The following is a 21401-nucleotide window of genomic DNA, read 5'->3' as shown; positions in this document are numbered from 1 at the left end:
AACTTAGTACCTACTTATAGAGGTTGGTTAAGTAATGAAACTTGCTAATACAATTTTATTGTAGGGGAGAGCGATGACTTCAAATACCGCCTGTATTTGAAATTTCATATAGTAGGTATGTATGCAATAACACATATTTTCCACAGGTAATGCATATGAAATATCATAAAATACTAACAGTGACAAACATTTTGAAACTGGATCACCGGTTGCGAGAATATCAAGTTTTCCAATATGTTCACAAAAACTGCAAAAAGGATGAGAACCAATCTAGTTTCGTGTAAAACAAGTTTACCCTTCAGTCTTTTCAATTTCAGATGAAAATTCATTTACATTTTTAACCGTGTTCTCTCTTCGGTTTTACGTTAGTTACTGAGTGCACAAAAATCTTTTGAAGCAACTAAAGCTACCTTTTCAACAAAATAAATCTAGCTGAAAAAAATTGTTTGCGAATTAGATGCTCTTTTGCGCAAGACAGCGCAAAGACACAATTTGATCCGTATTTGTAACATTCTTTTTTTTAATATACATATCTGTCAAACAGAGCATGTACGCTCATTGATCGATCGAAGCTTATAAATTATGATAACAGAACTAATAAACTGTAATTTACTTGAGCCGTCGAAACTGAACAAATATTATCCATTTCTCAATAATACAGAACGTCTGTCATTTTTAATTTCGAAGCCGAATCATATCCATATCACATACGACGTCAAAGCTTAATATCGTGAAACAATACCCTCGTATTCGTGGATATTTCTGTCAAAAACCAGAGGCATCCGTTCAAGCGCTCTCATTAAAGTAAACGGAGATAATGATATAAAGCAAACGAGACAATAAAATCAGGGATCCGCGGCGAATGGTATAAACCCGTCGTTTTAATTCGGCTCCGAGCTCTTTCCGCCGCAGTCTGGCTTACTCTCGTTCACTTCATCACTGTTATCTCATTCAAGGGGAAATTAATTAAATTAGATTTGTCGTCATTACGTATAATAGGAGCTGAGCATGTTACGAGATACGAAGCCTTCTCCAAATTAAGACTTTACGTCGTTTTTAGAAGCGACAGTAGATAACTAGCTAGTTCGTGCGCTGCGAGATATTAGTTTATGCTAATACTCACTTAGCTACACTAGATCATATCAACTCAAATATTATAGTTTAAGCACTTTCTTGCAAAATTCTGTGTATTATAAAAAACATTAAATTGAATGTTCGACACGCCTATTTCTTTAATATTTCGCTTAAAAGAAAGAGAATAAAAAATGCCTGTTATAGGTTTCGCACGTTTTCATTTTAACAAGGCTTTGTTGGATTTCGAAAACTTATAAACGAATAAAGGTTTACCGAGAATAGGCTAGAATTTTATTCCGATACCAAACAAAACTAGATTGGATGAAAATTTCATTCTTTTCCAATTTTATATGAATGACAGCTCCGATTGGTATCCGTTGTGTAACACGATCGAACAGAATTTCCAGGAAAGAATCGTAACTTTTTCAGAGCTTTTTTTATTAAGTTGCCTATTGTTACTGGTTTGTGTGCATGATACATGGATAAAAACTGGATTATAACACGTACTTTATGAATAAAAAATACTTAGTGCATCAGGCCACGTAATGAAAAGAACCACCACGTGAACATAAAATAGATAAAATCCTCTAAACCCAAGGAAAATAATGTTACGGAAATACAGGATATCTCTTACCACACGGCTTTGGTAACGTGTGGTAAGAAGCTCTATGAAGATTAGTTACCCGCCAATCCCATTAGCAGTATCTGCTGAGAAACTCGTAATTAATTAAATAAGTTTAATGCGCTTCAGAAATTCATTAACATTAGTTCCTTCGTCGGCTGTGGTTGCGACTGTTGCATTGAATGGACGAGAGAAAGGAAACCTAACTAACCATATATTGTGCTTTCGACATTCTACTTATATGTATAATTATTTTAATTGTGGAACTTTGTTTCTTTTTCCTTCAGATACTAACATAATGATTATATTATTATTTTAGTTATTTGAATTTATTATAAAGAATAAACATGTGATAAACATGGCATCATTTCCGTTCAGGGTACACTAGTGGTGTCACATATGTTATTACTAACGGCCAGTTTCTTCATCAAAAGTAAAAGTCAAAGTAATGTCTAAAATAAAAGTAACGGTCAAATTCGTTTTTTCAAGGCTAAAGTAACAGCAAAACTAATAGAATTACTTTGACTTTTACTTTTGATGAAGAAACTGGCTGTAAGTCTAAAACTTTGATGAAACTTATATACCTACCTATTCGTCATATTCTGTCTTTTTACTTAGGAAATAAAGAAGCATTTTTCGACCCCGATTTCATTTTAAACAGCGCTATTGTATTACGGGCGCATTTTTTTCTAATTTTGAGCACGTTGAGTGGAAAACGGTATGAAAAGCGTATTATCCGTCGCTGGGCTCCACTCACGTAATTGGGGTCGATGTATACCCACTCCAGGTTTGTGCTTAGTCACCAACATCACTCATGAAGTGGCTAATACCGTGGAATTTGCTCCCATTAAACGCCCACCCTTATATAGCCAGCAAGAATTTTTATTGTACGCTATAAGAATTTATATAGATAGCCAATTTATAATGGAGGCGACATTGCCACAATAAATTAATCTAGGACAAAGCTTTTTGTACTACGACCTCAAAACAGCGTATTTGTTACCCTCAATGGCAGTAGAGAAAACAAATCATATCTAAAAATAGGGCAGCACCACGGCAGCACTAAAACAGAAGGTTTCGCAAAAATTGGATGTGTACGTACGAGTAAAATCGCGAAGACGGTAATGTATCTCTTCTAGGTCAGATAGGAGCGATGTAGGCCGCACACACCTCTACATACATGTGTGTGGATAAAAGCACATACGAGGAACTAGTTCGATCAAGCGACAGTGTTAAATAAAAAGGCGATTCGATTTCTTGGCAACTACTGCTTACTTGGTTGCTTGTTTTCAACTGGCTTGTATAAATAGATTAGAATACCCTCTACTTACATTGTTGAATTGTATGTATGTTTTTTTTTATAATATTAAACTTTAACCCGAAATTCAATTTGTGAAATAAATCGGAAATATGAGATTAATAATAGATTATTCGTATTGACACACTGTACTCTAGTCATTAGCAGATTTACATCATTATAAATTCATCATTACTGTTGTGCGATTCAAATGTTAAATTGGAGGAGTAGGCACGTAACAATGGCGTGTTTTTAAAACAATAGAATAATCTACAGTCACCATATAACATATTTGGAAATAAAGATATACAATTCCCCGCTACAATTAATTTGAAATATTTCAAATACAAAGTTCGCGGCTAATAAAGGCAACCATGGTCCAAAACCCGTTCTTTTTCAATAATGGACGGAAACATTTTTTATTTTCCACCAGCAATTCCGGACTACAATACATTCATTTTAAAACAATAGCCGGTTCGCGTACTTTTTGTTAGCAAGCTATCGGGAAATTCCGCTAGCATTTTAGACTTGGTTTTAAACATTTGTATCCCATACAGTTAGCGGGGATACAGAGTCGCGCAGCTGTGTCAGCTTTGTCCGGGAACACGGGAACGAACTCGCGATGGCCCACGCCCGATAATACCTACCCCGACCGAATACACCCGACGACGCCGCTTTAAAATATTTCTCGCTCCTTTCGCCTTTTTATTGTGATAGCAAAAGGTTCGCTACAAATCATTGCATTCGAGGTTTTAAATTGGAAATACAATTTGAAAAAGGTCTGGTATTCTATACTGTTGTAGCTTTTCTATGCTGAAAAGGCTTCGAGTACAATCTTGTGTATTGTTCAACGATACGTATGATAGGATTGACTGGACACTCAATACATTGGCCGTGTGTTGTCCATGTCAATGGACTGAAACAATGTGGAAAGATGACAATTGGCTTCTATTGTAGTGAGCTGATGGGTGCTCGAAGCAACGTGTAAGCTGTCACGTGAGATAAGCTGTCGGCTTACAAACTCACTGTCAGAACTGATCGTCATTCAATAACTGAATGCAGGTTTAATATCTAATAAATCATCTGGGAATTATGTCAGATCTACAAACAAACTATTAGCTAAATGTGTTACTGATCTTAAGTTGCGCACAAAAAGATCAAAAACGTACTTCTTAACAAAAAAAAGCACAGGATAAGTCAGTATCAGTTTCTTTCTTTTGAACTCTAGAGAATCTCAGAATGTATAAGTATATAATCTTACTTGTATTATACAATCTTCTTAGCTGATTACGATAATTTTGAAAGAGTCTTTGTGCACAATATAACTTCCTTTGTTCTTTCCCTTATTGGAACCTTGCAACTACTGTCTAATTTCATAAGCGACTTCGAATTACTAATTAGGAATAAAACTTTGACATTGAATTGTCCTTGCTACTACAAGCCTTAGAATACAAGGGCTCTTCAACACAGTTTGGAAATTACTGCTTTTAGATAACTTACAGATAATACCGACGAACTCTCGCACGTGTTAGACCTTACACTCAATGCATATGGATATACCTACGTAACCAACTTTAGGGCATGCGTCTTTCAATGTGATCCATTTGTTTGAATATTCAGAGTTTCGAGGTTTATTCCCTACCTTGAACTTCAAGCGAATCTAGTTAGGTTAGGTTACCTAATTATTAAAGTTTGAAGAACTTTCAAACATGCTTGTTAAAATAATAAAAACAACTAGGTAACTAGCTCATATGTGTCTAGAGTAGTAACTTGCAACTGACATTGTATAAAATAACAATGTTCGTTCGAATACAATATATCTATGTTCGAACACGTTTAAGTTGTTCATATTACAAGTTAAATCAAGAATTCTAGCAAGACGAAACTTACAAAACTAATCATTATAAACTAGGTATTGTCGATTCAGCGCGCGTCAGAGACATATCTTGGCAAGGCTGACTTGGCCAAAAATCAATTGGTTACGCAGTTCGCATTCCCGGACGTCAACAAGTACCCTGTGGAACCCCTCGGAGGGATCGGGTCGGGGGCCGGGAAGCCCCCTCCGAGGGGTGAGATTCAACTGGTGCAATGCGGTGAACCCTCCCCGCGTTGTTTTTGCCATTATACCCGGAGCATTTGGCGCGCCTGGCGTTTATTTCATTACGTTTGTTTTGCTGCACCGTCTTTAATTACTCTCTGTAACAATTTCATTTTTGCGCGGTTCTAGTTCGTAGTTTTTATTTGGTTGGAGCACACTTTAGTTGCTGTCCAGGTAAGTGCGCTCGGTTCGTTTTTTGTTTTTTACTAAGTTCATCAAGTCCTTTACTTTAGACACTCTTTTTATGTAGGATGACTGAATTACCGCTTATGAGCGATATATCAGGTACGCAGTTGCAGAAGAATTGCAAAATACGGCTATTATCTTATAAAGTCCAAGCTTAAATTTAATTCACGGTCCCATTTAATACGAAACGAAATTAAATAGGTATACAATATTCCGTACAACGTGCGCGGCATGGTATTGATTTGATAAAATGAAAGTTGTGCACTAATTTCATGAGCGCGGTTGATTGTTCATCAACGTGTGAAATTAATTGAATTTCAACGAAACTGCCCAGTTTATCTATCAATCTCGATGTGAAGGCTGCAATATTGAGTTTGAAAAAACAGAGCGAACTTTTGTTTTATGATTTTAAAAAAGGGTTGAAGGAAAACTTTTTTTACGGTGCAAGTTAAATCATAGTTTTAAATATCAATATACATATTTAAGCTACATAAGCATATTACTCAGTTCTATCCTACACTAATAACGTATCTAATTACCTTCCCCCTTCTATCAACAGTACATTTAAAATGCACAATTTACAACTGCAGTGTTCTAATCTAAGTATGACTAACTACTGCAAGATATTACTAACAACTACACTAATCCACACGAACTTCAAGATTCTAGAAATATCAAAAATGTTACCAGTACCTAAAGACAGCCGTTATGAAAAATATCGTGGGCATGTGAGCATTTTGTTTGCTCCCGCATTTATAAAGAGGCCGAGCTTATCTTAAAGTGCTGATGCAGGCGATGCAGCCCAATCCACAACGCCACATCACAAGAAAAACATAGAAGATCCAAACACAAAAAAAATATTAAAACTTTTTTTAAAGAAAATAAAACCGACTTCAAAAAATAATGTACTTGAAATGTTCTTCTAAAGTCTGACAAGTAATTTGCTGTAAACCGCATCTAGCTTGTTGCAGCCAAAGATGCAATTGTACTCTAAGCTTTATCTACACAGAAGCTGTTGGTAAACCCTTTAATAAATAAATAAATAGAGATGGTATAAACTCACACAATCTTACATACAAACATGTAAAACTGAAAACCTCCTTTTTGAAGTCGGTTGAAATATAAGTTTTTATTCATGTTCTAACCAAGTTGTATGTTTTTTGTTAGAAAGTAGATTCCGAGTATATAATTGCTCTTTTTTTGAGTATGAAACTTCTGTAGTATGTTTTGCAGTGAAGTTTCATTTTGTTCAGTGACTAAGCCCCGCTGCGAGGGGCTTAAGGCTTCGCTCGAGTGTTCATCTATTATTTCGGGGAGATTAATGCCGTATATTACTTTTGTTTAATACTTTGTTGTTCTATATAAGAGTAAAATGTGGTTATATAGTTAAAGTACATGTAATAAAGAGTGGAATCATTTTCCCGTACTTTTATATTACCTTATACCTATTTATATATTTATTGTTTTAGTAGTTTTACGGACATTGACGAATTTTGGCCGTAATATAACTTATGAATCAGAATAATCTTGGTGCAGGAAGTTCTGTCTAGACGCAAATTATTAGAGTGATGGATAACTGGACGGTAATTAGTAGAATATAATCAAGTGTATTGGTTGATTAGTGTAGTAAACTATGAAGTTCATTATAACTAACGCTTGCGGGATCTGTTTGATATAATTTATGTTTGTGTGTTTCACATTTTTAGCGACTTTTAAGAAATGAAGTTTGTGTGAACGATTTAATAATTTTATATGATGAAAGGTGCAAAAGAAAAATCATAATTTCTTCAGAAATTTTAGAGACCATACAAAAATTTAAAATCGTACCACAAAAACTTTTAAACGTCTGTTGAACACTTGTCTAAAATGACGTTGAAATAAGGTCCGTTATGCAGCCACACTTATTTTAGTAAGTTACTACTGATGTAGTTTGTACTAGTTTTTTTAGTTAGGCTGTATATGTCTTCTGATTATTTCCCTACTTCTACAAACAATCTAATTTTAAAACCTCATCTATATGTATATATAAAAATGAAACCCGCTTTCCGTTGTCATGACATAACATGAAAACGGCTTGACCGATTTGGCTGAAAATTAGGGGGTAACTTAGACCCAGGAGAAGGTTTTAGGATAGTTTTGGTCACCATCCGGCTACGGGAGGCGGGTCAAACCGCGGGCGAAAGCTAGTTCTAAATAACACTAAAATTCTTTGTTATAAAGCTTCTGTTCCCGTTCGAATGGTCTAACAAGAGAAGGTCCCGAAGCGATCGATAGCATGACAGATAAACTAATAGCAGCGACGGCATCGGCGATAAATCGTACGGTTCGACATTTATTGTGACTGAACACTTTAATTAAATATTCCGTTTATAAGCAAGAACAATTTTTGTTAGTCAATTTGCTGTGTTATAGAAGGTTTAATTTTTAAAACGTGAACTTTATCACTTTTGTCGTTTTATCTAAGGAAGAGTAGTTTAAGATAATTCGACATTCAGCAAATTAAAACTTTTACAAAGAATTATTAAATTTTGGATTATTAAATACAGTTCAATTTTGGATTTGGATATTACGGCTAAGTTATAGAATTATATTGGTTTAATTACCTCACTATCAAACTTAAGACAGAGCTTCGGGCTTTCGTCAAAAAATACCCACAAAATGAGAATTAGTTTAAATAAAGCAAATATAAATTAAACTGACCTTACTTAAGCATTCCCCGGTACGTTGAGTATGAAGTAAGTGCTACGATCGAAGCGTGCTACGCTGTCACTGCTACGCTTGCTACGAAGTACTACTACGCCAACTACGAAGCATCTTGACTGACGCTGTCGTGTTTCTAAAACAAAAGAAATAAAGATTTATAAATCACTCACCCTATTACATTTTTTTTACAATAAATATCAAAAACTATCCTAGTAAAACAAACAACTAAAAAGCGTCAAAAAATTCGTCCCCATCGCTGTCAACTGGGAGCGTGCCCAAGAGGCTGGCAGCATTACCTCGTTGGATCGCCATGCTGATTCTTTGTCCGAGGTAATAGCCAGCCTTCTGGGCACGAGAAGCGTCAACCAGCCGCCTAGAGAGATCTTTAAATAGAATGTGGGCATTCGGACCCCACGACCCGAGGGTTTCAACCCCAAACGGTTCAAATATGGTTTCCGACAAGGCCACTATTACATATACTCTATTTACAGAAATAAGTTTGAAAGCTCCGAAACATATCATAAAGATATCTGAAAGAGATATGTCACTCGTAATCAGCACCAATAAGCTATAAGCCGTCCATTGGTGAACATATGCCTACTTTGATTTTATCTGATCGCCATACCACCTCATTGATAGCCCATACGTGACTCATTACAGAAAAAATATTGGAAGACTGAATACGAAAGTACATAAACTGTTTGTCCAATTTACTTCGGTCTGTTGAGCTTGCGACAATATTGATTGAAGCTGATAACTGTGTTCATACATTGCTATTATAGTTATACGTGTTACGCAAATAGGTGAGCATAGACAATGCACGTGATGTTTGCCGCATAATTGTATGTACGTCTGCTTGTCTATTATTGCCCTCTTGGTGGACAAAGGAGTTTGGAAGGCGTGCTATTGAATACTCTATGTTTGCTCAGTATAGATACGTATTCACGGTAGATGTTCTTATGGTAGTTTCCTTTGTCTTTGGGTAGTGAATCGAAAGTTATTGGTCGTATATGGTCATATCCTTTGATGTAGAAACTGAGTCTTAATTGAGTTGTACATAGATTTTAACAAGTCGGAAAATACAGATGTGGTAATTTTTGTATGTTACACTTGCGAACTTATTTACAAATATGTATGTGATTTTTTAACCCAACCTTTTTCATATAACACAACAGCTGTAGGCAAGCATAATATAGCCAGCTAACCTCCGAAATTTATACCTACATATGCCTCACTAAGCTAGGTTCCTATAAGTATACTCGTATATCAGCTAGGTTCACCCTGTGGTTTGCACCCTCAGCCCCCGCCACCGAATCTGCCCTTTATTTTTTGCTTACAAAGGTCAGCCCGCGTCACTTAATAGCCAATATTCTCACTCAGAAGAAGGTTTTTTGCAAACACCAAAGAGTATTTGCTGTTCTTTGGATTAATGGTAGAGAAAAAATACTCTGTCCTGATATAAGTATGGATTTAAAATACACATGTAATCTTCAATAGCATTCACAGCAAAACATTAATAAATGCTAAATAAACAATTTACATTTATTGAAAGCAGCGACCGTTTAATTTGAACACGTCGATTCGTCTGATGTTTGTTAATAAACATGAATAAAGCGCTCTGTCATTCCAGCGAGAAATTATGCATCTGGTTTAAAATTAAACCATACTTTGATAGCCTACCAGTGTCAGTTTTAGATAATTTAATTTGCTACTGATATTGGGTTACGGGAACAATGTTCGCAATTTAGCCCCTAAACGTAATTTGCGAGGTAAATGGATTATTGACGGATAACACGATGCGGCTTTATCTTGTAAACTCGGTTTAAAAATTTGTGCGATCCAGCGTGGCTGTTTGACCTGAAACGATCATCGGCTTATTCTATTTAAGGAACTAGGTTTATCTTATACTACAAATCTATCACATTTGCTTTATTTTATTTCTTTTACATTAAAAAGTAGCTCCAATTCATTAGGTGTAGTTTTCAGTGGCACAAGTCACAGTTCTATATTTGAAACCCGCGGGAAAGCGCGAAAACTTGAATAGTGCGATCCAACTTAGTAGAGAGTTAAACGTAAAGCGACTAACTCATAACGAGCCACAAAACTTTGATACTGTTGTACAATTATGCAGACTTATATTCTGCGGAACATGATAGTTAGGAGTTATCGCAGGAATGCTAGGCAACGCCACAGGTTGCCCACGCCACAGGTTGTCTTGTTATTAACGAAGCCGAAATAACTGTAAGTACCCCCCTTCTCCCTCCAAGAGGGTTGATGTACGACTAAGGGTACTTAGAAGGAAACATTGAAAGCTGGTTTCGGGAAGCACAAATGGCAATTCCCGCTTTGCCACGTATTAATCGCGTTAAATATTTGAGAATTCGTGGTATTCATGGTACTGGTTTTCTCGGGTTAGTAGCGATATGATTGGTTATTTCAGTGACTGTTGCTTGACTGTAACTGCGTATTGAAGTTTTTTTTTTCAATTGTGGATTATTGTCCTCTACGCTGAAGCTTAACTTTGCACGAGCTTGAAAGCACTACTTTCTTTAGAAATAATATTAACCGATATCATTACAGTTCAGCTTACTCAAACTACAAAATGGTTTAAAAAAGAAAAGGAACGAATAAATATCGTTATTCAATGTTATTGTACCGAAGTACTAAAGTGCTATCTAGTAAATTTCGTTTTGGCGAGAGACGATACTCAATTGAGCGGCGGCCGAAAGAACTCTTGGCACGAGAAATGCCCGCATAGTGTCATATACCTCAGACTATTACGTCACAGATATCTACACAATGGAACAATTTCTTTTCAAGAATTTCTCTTTGAGGTCTATGACAAATTATTTGTTTTGATGTTCAAGCCAATAATTTTACAATGCCTATGTTTACTTGTAACCGTTAAATTGATATCCGTAGGTATTAAGCTGTGCCGTAAACATGTCATACAGAAACTATTAAGTATATTTGATATTGTTGTCCCTTCCAAGCTATAAACGTGTACAACATGGTTTCATCTTTCGCAGGGTACACCGAGGAGCAGCCTTCCACGCAGTTCACCGCGCAGCTCCCGAGTGAGGTGAGCCAGGCCCCCGCCGGCCCCGCCCCCGCTCCTCAGCCGGCGCTTCAGCCTCTATCCTATGCCCTTCTGCAACTCTCCGCCTCCGACTCGACAGACCCGCCCTTCCTCCAGGTACAGCTCCAGTCTTCGCCTGTCTCCCCTCCTCCGCCACCGGCGAGCGGCAAGTCCATCTCCATGTGCTACACCAGCACGGGTGCCATCCTCTCTCTGCCACCCAAGAAGAAAGATATCTACCGGCCGTACTGCCTCGTGGACCGAGCGGCACATCTCAACCGGCCCGAGGAGGACCTCAACGCGGCGCATGCCATCCTCGACCTCAGCCAGCACCCCGTGTTCCTGTCGCCGCCACGCGTGGAGCCGGCGCCCCCCGAGCCGCCGCCGCCGCCGCCCGCCGAGCCCTCGCCGCCGCCGCCGCAATCACCGCCACTGCCTCTGCCGCTCCCGCAGCCGTCTGAACAGCCCACGCAAGAGCTCTCCTCTGAACGACCGCGAGAGACTATCGCATATACATATGATGCATTTTTCGTGAGTGATGGCCGCTCCAAAAGGAGAAATTATGCGAATGCTCCGGTCGAGACAGTACCGCCACCGGAACCCAAATCAAAATATACGTGCAGTGAATGCGGCAAGCGGTACGCGACATCGTCGAACCTGTCGCGACACAAGCAGACGCACCGCAGCCTGGACTCGGTGGCGGCCAAGCGCTGCGGCGAGTGCGGCAAGGCGTACGTGTCCATGCCGGCGCTGGCCATGCACGTGCTGACGCACCAACTGTCACACGTGTGCGGCGTGTGTGGGAAGTTGTTCTCACGACCGTGGCTACTGCAAGGACACCTGCGTTCTCACACGGGAGAAAAACCTTATGGCTGCGCGCACTGCGGCAAAGCTTTTGCGGATCGATCGAATCTGCGTGCACACATGCAGACACATTCAGCAGATAAAAACTTTGAGTGCACACGATGCCACAAAACATTTGCACTCAAGAGCTACCTCAATAAACACCAAGAGTCAGCGTGCGTGCGCGACGACGACGACGAGTCGCCTTCGCCCGAACCTGCCGCGCCCGTCTCCGCGTCCGGCTAAGGGCGACACCGCGCGACGCAACTAGGGACCGTAACCACCGCCGAATGGTTAACTCGTAAACGTAAAGTATTAATATGAATTTAGCTTGTTAGCGTAATATATAAAATTTACAATATGAAAGAGGAGCGAGCGCGTCGGGCGGACGCCCGCCGCGCGCCGGACGCGCCGCGACACATCGAGCAACGTTTCGCATACAACGAATCACGTACGACCCCGTAGAGCCGCGGCCGCCGCCGCCGCAGGCCATAGCGTCACACGTCCCGATAGCGGTAACTTAATATTAAATATGTATATACTCGTCGATAAAATATACCCTTATATACATACATGTATTGAAATATGAATGAAAACTAATATCTTTTGTAGGTGATTTTTACAACCGCAAAGTAGGTTAGAGTATTAGCGTGTAAGTTTAGTGTCGAGATGCGAGAGCCGAGCGCCGAGGTCGCGGGTGGAGGGCTGCCTCCTCCGTCTCGGTGAGGAACTTGCCAAAACTTTCCGTCCGAAGCTCCGCACACACGCCGCCGCAGCGCCGCAGCGCCGCGCGAGCCCGCGACAGTGCCTTACCTCTCGCCGCACCGCGACACCGTCCCGCCACGCACGCTCTACTTCACTGTCTACTTACAACCCGCATTACACAACCGTGGATTGCCGGGACTTTACTAAAATAACTCCGTATTATCTCGTCGCGATTTCATAAAATTAAAAATAATAGTACAATTTTCGTCCAGTTGACTTTAGTACCTGTTAAACCAAGAATTAATGAATACAATAAAAGAGACTTTTAAGGATAAACTCGGAAAATATGTGAGTGTCGGGGCGCGTGGAGTGTGGGGCGGGGGGCGGTCGCCCTGTGGCGGCAACAGGGGCAGGGCCGCGCACCACGGCGTGCAAGCCTTTAGTCGAGCGTGTTTCTTTAGGTGACAAGTCAAACGTAACTGGCAATAAACTAACTTAGCATAAGGTAGCATTAACTTAGAGTAACGAGGCGAGCACGAGGTGCTCGGTAAGAAATGGGTATTCGAAAAGCAATAATAATGTAGGCATAAAGTCGCGCACCGCTGTCAAATAGACGCAGCAGACTATTCTATTAACCCCGTAGTGGCGTAGTACATAGCTGTCCCGACATCGGGCTCCCGGGCTGTACTCGAAGCGCGTAACAAAGTAGCCAGTACGCTATGACGCGAGTCGTAGGGATGTAGCAGCTAGCGAGTAGTGAGTGGCGGCGTCGAGTGCCGCCCGAGGGACCGATCACCTCCCTAGTCTATTAGTTAGTGCCTCGAGTCAATTCGTCGTTGGTGTTTCTTTAAACCCAGTCAATTAAAATATATTTTAAAAGAGTCCCGGTATTAAACGTTTTTGCGAATTCCGTTACAAAACTTTCGGAGAGAACGAAAAAAATTGTTTTTACCTAAATTATGGATTAGAATGGTTGCAATTAAACAACGCATTTGCGTGAAAAATATATAGTTTTAGAAACGTGAAGGAAACGTTGTGCCGTCACAAATTCAATTACATTGAAATGATATTTGGAATGCTTAAAAATTACATTATTTACGTATTAATACTATATAATTCTTTACTACGTATATGTCCTTAACTATTACATTTATTTGTATGTTTCAAAACTATCCCTTCGTATATTTATAGGAATGATTCATTTGAACGACAGGGCTGCCCGCAGAGGCACTAAACTGAACACTAGTCATTATATTCCTTATCCAACATACTCCTACTTGTAGCTGTAGTGCCACATTTTATCTACTTTCTTAGTACTATAGTTCTCTTCCCTTCGTAACATAAATTAACCCTTTGATCGCCGACTGATTAGTCTACGTAAGACACTTAATCATTAATATATTAAAGATATTGATAATATATTAATAATAGTATAGACGGTGTACATTCGCGTACATTGTACCGACGCGGCGATCATGTGGTTACAAATCATATACCTAATTTTTATAAACATAGGGTATGGCAGACAAAGGTGACGCGTAAAAAGCAATATTAATGTAAATCAATAAGCAATATTAAGTAGAAATTATTGGTTATTAATAAAAAAATGTAGGTTATTAGATATTTTGGTGCTTTGGAGTTATATTAAACTAAATTGAAACGAAATTAACATCGAATATTGTGTAATTTATTGTTGTAAGTAAGAGTGATCGAATCTTCGGTTCAAAACAAGTTGATCTCGGTTTTCTATAACCTACTGATTTTCACTACCTTTCTACTTCTTTCTAGTGTCTAGCCTTACACCTAGTCTAGTTGGTCTATATACTCCCTCTAATACTCCCTTCTTCGAGGAATCCTTTCATATTATTCTTCTTAGCTCTCCCTACTGGTCTTAAGTAGAAAACTTGCAAATTAATTGCTTTTAATGATAAAAAATAAAATTAAAACGAAGATATTTTATTCAAATATTTATACTAACGTTATTGTAATTGTAGCGGTTATACAGATAAGTAACTAACGAGTAATATTAACGAAACCAACTTATACTATACAAAAATATATAATATACATTGTAATGTAAATATGTCCCTGTGTACCAAATTTCCCTTCTTTACAATTTTTGTAGATGTAGTATTAATGAATTACCTTAACAACATAGTATTATACAAATACTATAGCGACGGCAGAGAACCGTCATCGTACCTACTAAGTCCACCTTTAGACTTGATAGTTTACACTCTAGAATGTTATCTACCTGTTAAATTGTGCACGTACGTAACCATTCTTTTTGATTAAAACATAAAAAACATCAACCAAAATTTTGTTTTATCCAAAAGCTCCATTTTCTTTAGTCGAGTAGACAGAAGTTATATAAATAAAATAATATTGTTAAAACTATTTTAACTAACCAAGCTCTAGTCACGCGAAAAATGTATATTATTACGTAAAAGAATATAAATCGACGACTTCGAATTGATCAATAAGTTCTCTAGTTAAATTAAACACAGTGATAAAATAAAAAAAAATGTCCAAATTAGCAATACGATAAGCAATATTAATTAGGCTAATCTCGAAGCTGTAAACGAAGTTAGGCTTAGAAATTAAATTAGAAACGACAAAAATATTTATGAACGCAAAACACGTATTTACGCAACATATTTTTTAAAAGCACTTGGGAAATATAGGGGCGCGGTTACGTGTTAATTAAAAAAAATAACCTGCAACTTTCTCGTTTTTCATACGTTTGAAAAAGCTTTACCATTTCAGCGTTTCGCTGGCACAGCTCGTTTAGCACGTTTGCCGTCAACTTTTATATAAAATATTTTACAAGACCAGACCCATTTTAGGCCATACATACTCAATTAACTCATCAATTTGTGCCGGCGAACTTTGATAGGATTCGCTTGCCTCGGAAATGTGGTTTACCGCATTAAAAACAGAGACGAATTGCGGTAAAGCAATTAAATCCGAGCAAATGGAAGCGTTCAATATGGCTGCGTATTGGCACGCTTCAGCACACGCCTGCGCTCCCACTCATTGCATCGAGCATCCCGATGCAGTTACACTATAAGCTGGCAGCATCGCGTCTGCCGGCTAGTGTACTAATCAGGTTAAACGCCAGCTTCCTCTCATCGCACTTAGCCCAATACATACCTACTACATCTACATCAATAAACCTAACATCGTTTACAGACGGTATACCATATTTCTAGACAATTACTATGATAGCATATGGCAATAATGTGACTAATATTAAGAAAAGCAATATTATTTTATTAAATTTATTTGTGGGACGCGGAAACTGAACTCGGCTAAATAAGTAGACTGGTAATAAACGTGATATTATTATGATGTTTTATAAAATTTCGTTGTTTCTATTGCTTAGGGTAATAACAAAAAAAAACAAGTTTTCATTTGTAAAAGGCATTTACTATTTTTAGAATGTCGTTGTTTTTAATGAAATCGATTCATGAGAATGTTCAATTAGATATGGGCTAGTAGCGTAGCGGGTTTATATCACCGAGACTCATATAAAAGTATAAAAGTTGTCTCGCTATTCAGCATGTCGTCGGTGGCTACGGCTACGGGCGCGCTACGCCGTAGTAAATCACTACGAGTGCTGTATTTCGTAGTCGCGATGCATTTTATGCTGACGTGACGGAGCAAAATGCTGCAGTCACTATAATGGAAAATGTTTATCTATCATGGAATCGATAAAAACCTCCTTAGGAACAAACTGATTCTAAGAATTGATATTTATAAACTAACATTAAATAACATGAAGCCATAAATAGGTTTTGTCAATGTTGAAAAATTTATAAAGACTTAATAGCAAAAAAGGGATAAACGACAGATTTATATCATTTAATTGATGGAATTAGTGCTTTTGCACGAAAACATAGCAACTTCATACATTTTGCTATGTATAAATTCGAAGTATTATTGTTGTTAATTAAGACTGAATATCAGGAAAAACGTTATTTTGACACAAAATTGAATACCCATAACTTTTTATGAGCTAAACGATTAATGAATTAAGCCCCATCTCGTTTGTGAAACTATCAACATACGACTGTCAGAGCTCATATTACTTAAAAAATCATTTTTTTATAAAAAATCGTACATAAACGAATGTGCAAATATCTGTCGGTTAAACTTTTTTTGCATTTAAAATGTGGCTAGAACATCGATAAACATTTAACTGATAACAACGAAATAGTCGTATAAAGGGCTTTATAACTGTTTGTTCAATTATAATTGAGGCAAAAATAACCTCAACTTTACACAAGGAGTTAAGATACAAAAAATATTCAAGCAATATTGTGATATAGTACAAGCTAAGAAATGATGTCGGATTATTTACACCTTTTATCATTCAGAGCAATAACAAAAATGTAAACAAAATAAAATTGAAATTAAACTTATTATTGTTTCGGTTTTCACAATCTTTGAGAGCATAAATAATCAATTTTAGGTACACGGAAAATTAATATGATATTTTTTCTTACTATTGAATAAAATGTGCTCTTAAAGTAGCACGCTTATATGGCATTAAAATCGAGTTATCGGACAAATGTCGCAACTATAAAATCGTTCGTCGACGGTTCAAAAGAAATATAGTAAAAAGTTGTTAATTCAGCTATTATCGGGTTTTATATCGTACAAAACATAAATCAACAATATTTACAATCTAAATAATCTCCTTGAAATCGATTTGAGATTGATAGCAAAATGAACAGCGAACAAATGTGTAATCCCTATATAACTTCGTCAAAACTATGCTAATGGAAAAATAAGCGTCTAGGAAAATGATTGGCAAAACGGCCAAATAATTTGGTAAAAAGTGCAATTGATAAGACTACAAAAACATCGGTAATGGTAAAATTATATTGAATTTTAACTGAACTTATATACATAATTCATTATCTTGTGATACCCTTGAGGCTCGCAGCCGATCAAATATTTTATCAAAAAGCTGCCGTGCTTAACAAATCCCGGACTATACTTACTATTACATCAAATATGGACATTTACCGTTCTGGTTCTCTACAACCTCTCAATACTTAACGATCTACAGCAGTAGTTTCGCTAGATATCTCTTTCAAACTCCCGTATTTTATTCAAAGTTAAATTCTCATCAAAATTATTTATATTCAAAAATAAACTATTAAAGGATTAACAACGACGTCCGTTGTGTAGGTCCAAAAATAAATTTTAGGCCCTTAACATATGCGAATAAGATTTAGGAACGAAAAGCAATATGAAAATTTAAAGTGATTAATATCAGCAATATTAAATGTAAGATTTAAACAATTATTGAGACAACGATATGTAAGAAATCGAAAATCGACAACGAATCGTTTTCATTTGTAATTAATTTGCACAACGAAAGTATAATTAAAATTATTTATTAACGCTAGTGATTTAGGCTATTCAAATTATTCATATTTATTTTATAGATGAAAGTAGACATTTTTGGAAATCGATTTAGTCTAATTATATCCGTTTTGAAAACAAGGTTATATAAAAATATAATACGAATGAGCAATAATAACAGTACTTTTTGAATTGAAGCAAGAAGAAACGGTAAATCTGATTTAATAGGTCGATAAAGTTTAGTGATAGTGTACGTAGGCTATAGCATACTAGTACGTTAATTGTAAAATTATATGATAACCTTAGACAGTAGAAAGAAAGGTGATTACATAATGTGATGCATCGTAGCGAGTGGGATAGTAGCGAGTTAGAGTGAGAAACTATAGTATCACTGAAATGATTGATGATTATTACTGAGTTTGCCTTATGAATTTTTATATAAGTGAGCTTTGACGTGTACCTAGCGTAATTGATACATTTTGACAAATTACCCCTCAAGTCATCATCGGAAGTAACAATTTATAACATTATACGTAACACGTGATTTGAAATTCCTTTAAGCAATTTCCCCGACTTTAAATTACTCTTGTCAGCAAATTGAGATTAAACAAATTAACCAAAAAGCTAAGATACAGTTCTATCATCAAACTCACTTATACAAAATTTTTGATAAATATAAAGTAAGATCACGAATATGTATTACCAAGTTTGAAAGTTTCTACGTAATGACGTATTGTTTCATAGAATATCGATTCCAACAATAATTCATAATTAATAATAACGACCAAATATTGAATGTCACTTTTGTATTTCTGCGTATGTAGTTTATACTCATATAAGGTTCACTGTTCACATTCGTCGTCAGAATAAAGTTCCTGCATTGTCTTCGACATTTTAACGATATCTAATGTTTCAGTGAGCAGTGATACTTACACATGACCAATAACTATGCATGTATAAGGCTTAACTTATAATTTCGCTTTATACTTAAACTTATTATAACTCAACAATATACCCATGCCACGTAGTTATTATTTTATGACCCTAAAATTTATATAATTACAGTAAGTGTAGTATGTCAATTTTTTAATTCACGTATTCCTTCCTATTATGCAATTAATATACCTAATTATACCAAAAAGTACCTACAGAGTTAGTTGATAACATTGCATGAAAAATATTATAATAGCATAGAATAATAATAAGTAAGCGTATTGATGAATTATCCCAAGTGTTGTATTTGGTGAGAAACGACGAATTTAATTTGTTTGAATTGTTTGTAATGTTGTAATGTCGGGTGCAGCGAAACTGTTTCTGTGTGAATTCCGACCTCAGTTGTGAAGCTTTGTCCTCCTCCTCACTTATTAAACTACGCAATAACAGATACTTTGAAGAGTTCAAAACGAATATTGTAAATAAAATTATTATATCATCGTGTATAGTTATAATGTATCTTATCAATAAATTAAGTTTGGTTAAGGTAAACTTACCCAAGTTGTTCTTCCGACATTATAACATTCACCTAAAATTGTTCCTAATTTTCCAAAATGAGTATTACGTGACTTTACTGCTTAGTTAATTTGAACTTTATGTATTTAATGTAAACTAAGTACCTAGGGTCCACTGCGTTGTCATAATGTAGATGTTTCCTAGTAAAATGTAATGATATAGTGACTTGCCTTGGGGTATTTACTTATCAGTATTGATTTTCATCTTATCTAAGTGAAATGAATCGCCAAATCTCCTAACGGTACGTTGTCATCCAACATACAAAACTACACACAAAACTGTGTAGTGTTTAAAGAAATTAACGAAGCACAGATTAATTCTGATAAGTGTTTCACCCTTTATTTTGTTTTTCTTTCGAAGGGCAAACTGTAAAAGGTCACTCGAATGAGAAAAGAAAATGCAGACGACGAACCTTTATTGTTTGACTTTAGCGAATAGACTAAATAAAGAACTTTTTGTTTGTTGATTATTTTTCTGAAACGAATATTGTTCGGTTAAGTTTGAGTTATTGAAGTGTTTTTCTAGTCTTGTTTAATGGTTTCTTGTGAACGTTTGTCGCTATCGCTGCACAAATGTAATGGTGCGGTACACAATACGTGACGAACGCAAGAATATTACTTTACTGTAATTGCGTGAACCCGCTTGAACATAGTGTTTTGTGTTGCCTCGTGTGTTTCTTGTACAGATTTATTTTCATTATACATAAAATAAATTGTATTGTATAGGTGTGGTTTTATTTCACTTCCCACTGAAAATACACGTGTGAACACCCACGTGCTCATGAATACATTCATATAATTTATACCTTTCACCTACATAATATTTTATACTATCCTTCCCCATAGTTACAACATAGTTACACAGAGACAATGTATAATATGTAATAGTAAATGTAGGTATATTGCCACTGAAAAAAACAAAAAAAGAACCATATCGTGGTTGTAAAACATTAAAAAATATATTGATTATCTATACAATACTGTCTCGAAACATTTTATTCATGTGAAGAGACTATAACATTATTTAAAAAGAATTCAAATAATAAAGTTTATTACAGTCATTTTTCAATAAATGAAATAGTTTTTTAAAAGGTAGGTAACATGAACCAGAAAAATCTGTTTTAAGTATATCATTAAATGCAAAAGAGCTAATAGACAGTTGATAAAAGATAGATAATGAAAGCAGTTCCGCCCTCAACATTTTGCAAGTTCTGCAATAGAAAGTCAGAAAATAAGTTGATCTAAGCAATCCTAAAAAAGATGGTAAGAGGCATCCTCTTAATATCTTTGAGATTACTCAGTGCAGCTATTTTCTAACTTTTTAACGACACTTAGCAAAAATCCTATGCACCTTCCAGCCTATAGCGAATGTATACTCATTACTCATAAAGATAATATCTACCAGTAACTGAGCGCAAACATTATTTCTAAAATTACACATGTTCCCATGTTCCTATTGTTCGTACCTCTAATCGACACGAGGGGAGAATAGGACCACATATACATCATACTTATACATTTATCTACACATGGGTATACGGCAGAGCATCATGACACACCGCTTTCTCTTTCAGCGAAAATACCCGAAGAAAACCGAAAAAAGGGATCGAACATGGGACGATAATTAGGCCATAACGTATGAGGAATATTAATAGGATTATTGCCTGAGTAAACGTGACAGAATAATCTGTATAACTAACTGAATAAAAGGCATTTTATTGATACAGTTCATCGATCTAATTAAGGTATTATAACCAATTTAATACGCGAGGTCCACCGAATTTATTAGTTTTAGACATTAGCCGATCAATTTAGCAGATTAGGTATCATGATCATATTAATTTACTTTGATTAGCTCGGTCAGATATAGGTATATGGCTATGCGAAAAAATGGCGATTAAATAACCACT

General features: G+C 36.5%; 1 protein-coding gene across 1 annotated transcript in view; it reads left to right on the top strand.

Annotated features, from left to right (window-relative positions):
- The window catches only part of LOC110374509 (transcriptional repressor scratch 2), a 38263-nt gene extending 18047 nt beyond the window's left edge, over nt 1–20216 (top strand). Inside the window, exon 2 of the mRNA XM_021332245.3 lies at nt 11010–20216. Within this exon, the coding sequence (XP_021187920.3) occupies nt 11010–12148 (1139 nt within the window). The 3' untranslated portion in view covers nt 12149–20216. The remainder of the gene's footprint in view (nt 1–11009) is intronic.
- The last annotated feature ends 1185 nt before the right edge of the window (nt 20217–21401 follow it).

The sequence above is a fragment of the Helicoverpa armigera genome, chromosome 1, assembly GCF_030705265.1.
Source record: "Helicoverpa armigera isolate CAAS_96S chromosome 1, ASM3070526v1, whole genome shotgun sequence".
NCBI classification, from domain to species: domain Eukaryota; kingdom Metazoa; phylum Arthropoda; class Insecta; order Lepidoptera; family Noctuidae; genus Helicoverpa; species Helicoverpa armigera.
The sequence above is the reverse complement of the archived record's forward strand: the minus strand, read 5'-3'. Positions and strand labels throughout refer to the sequence as shown.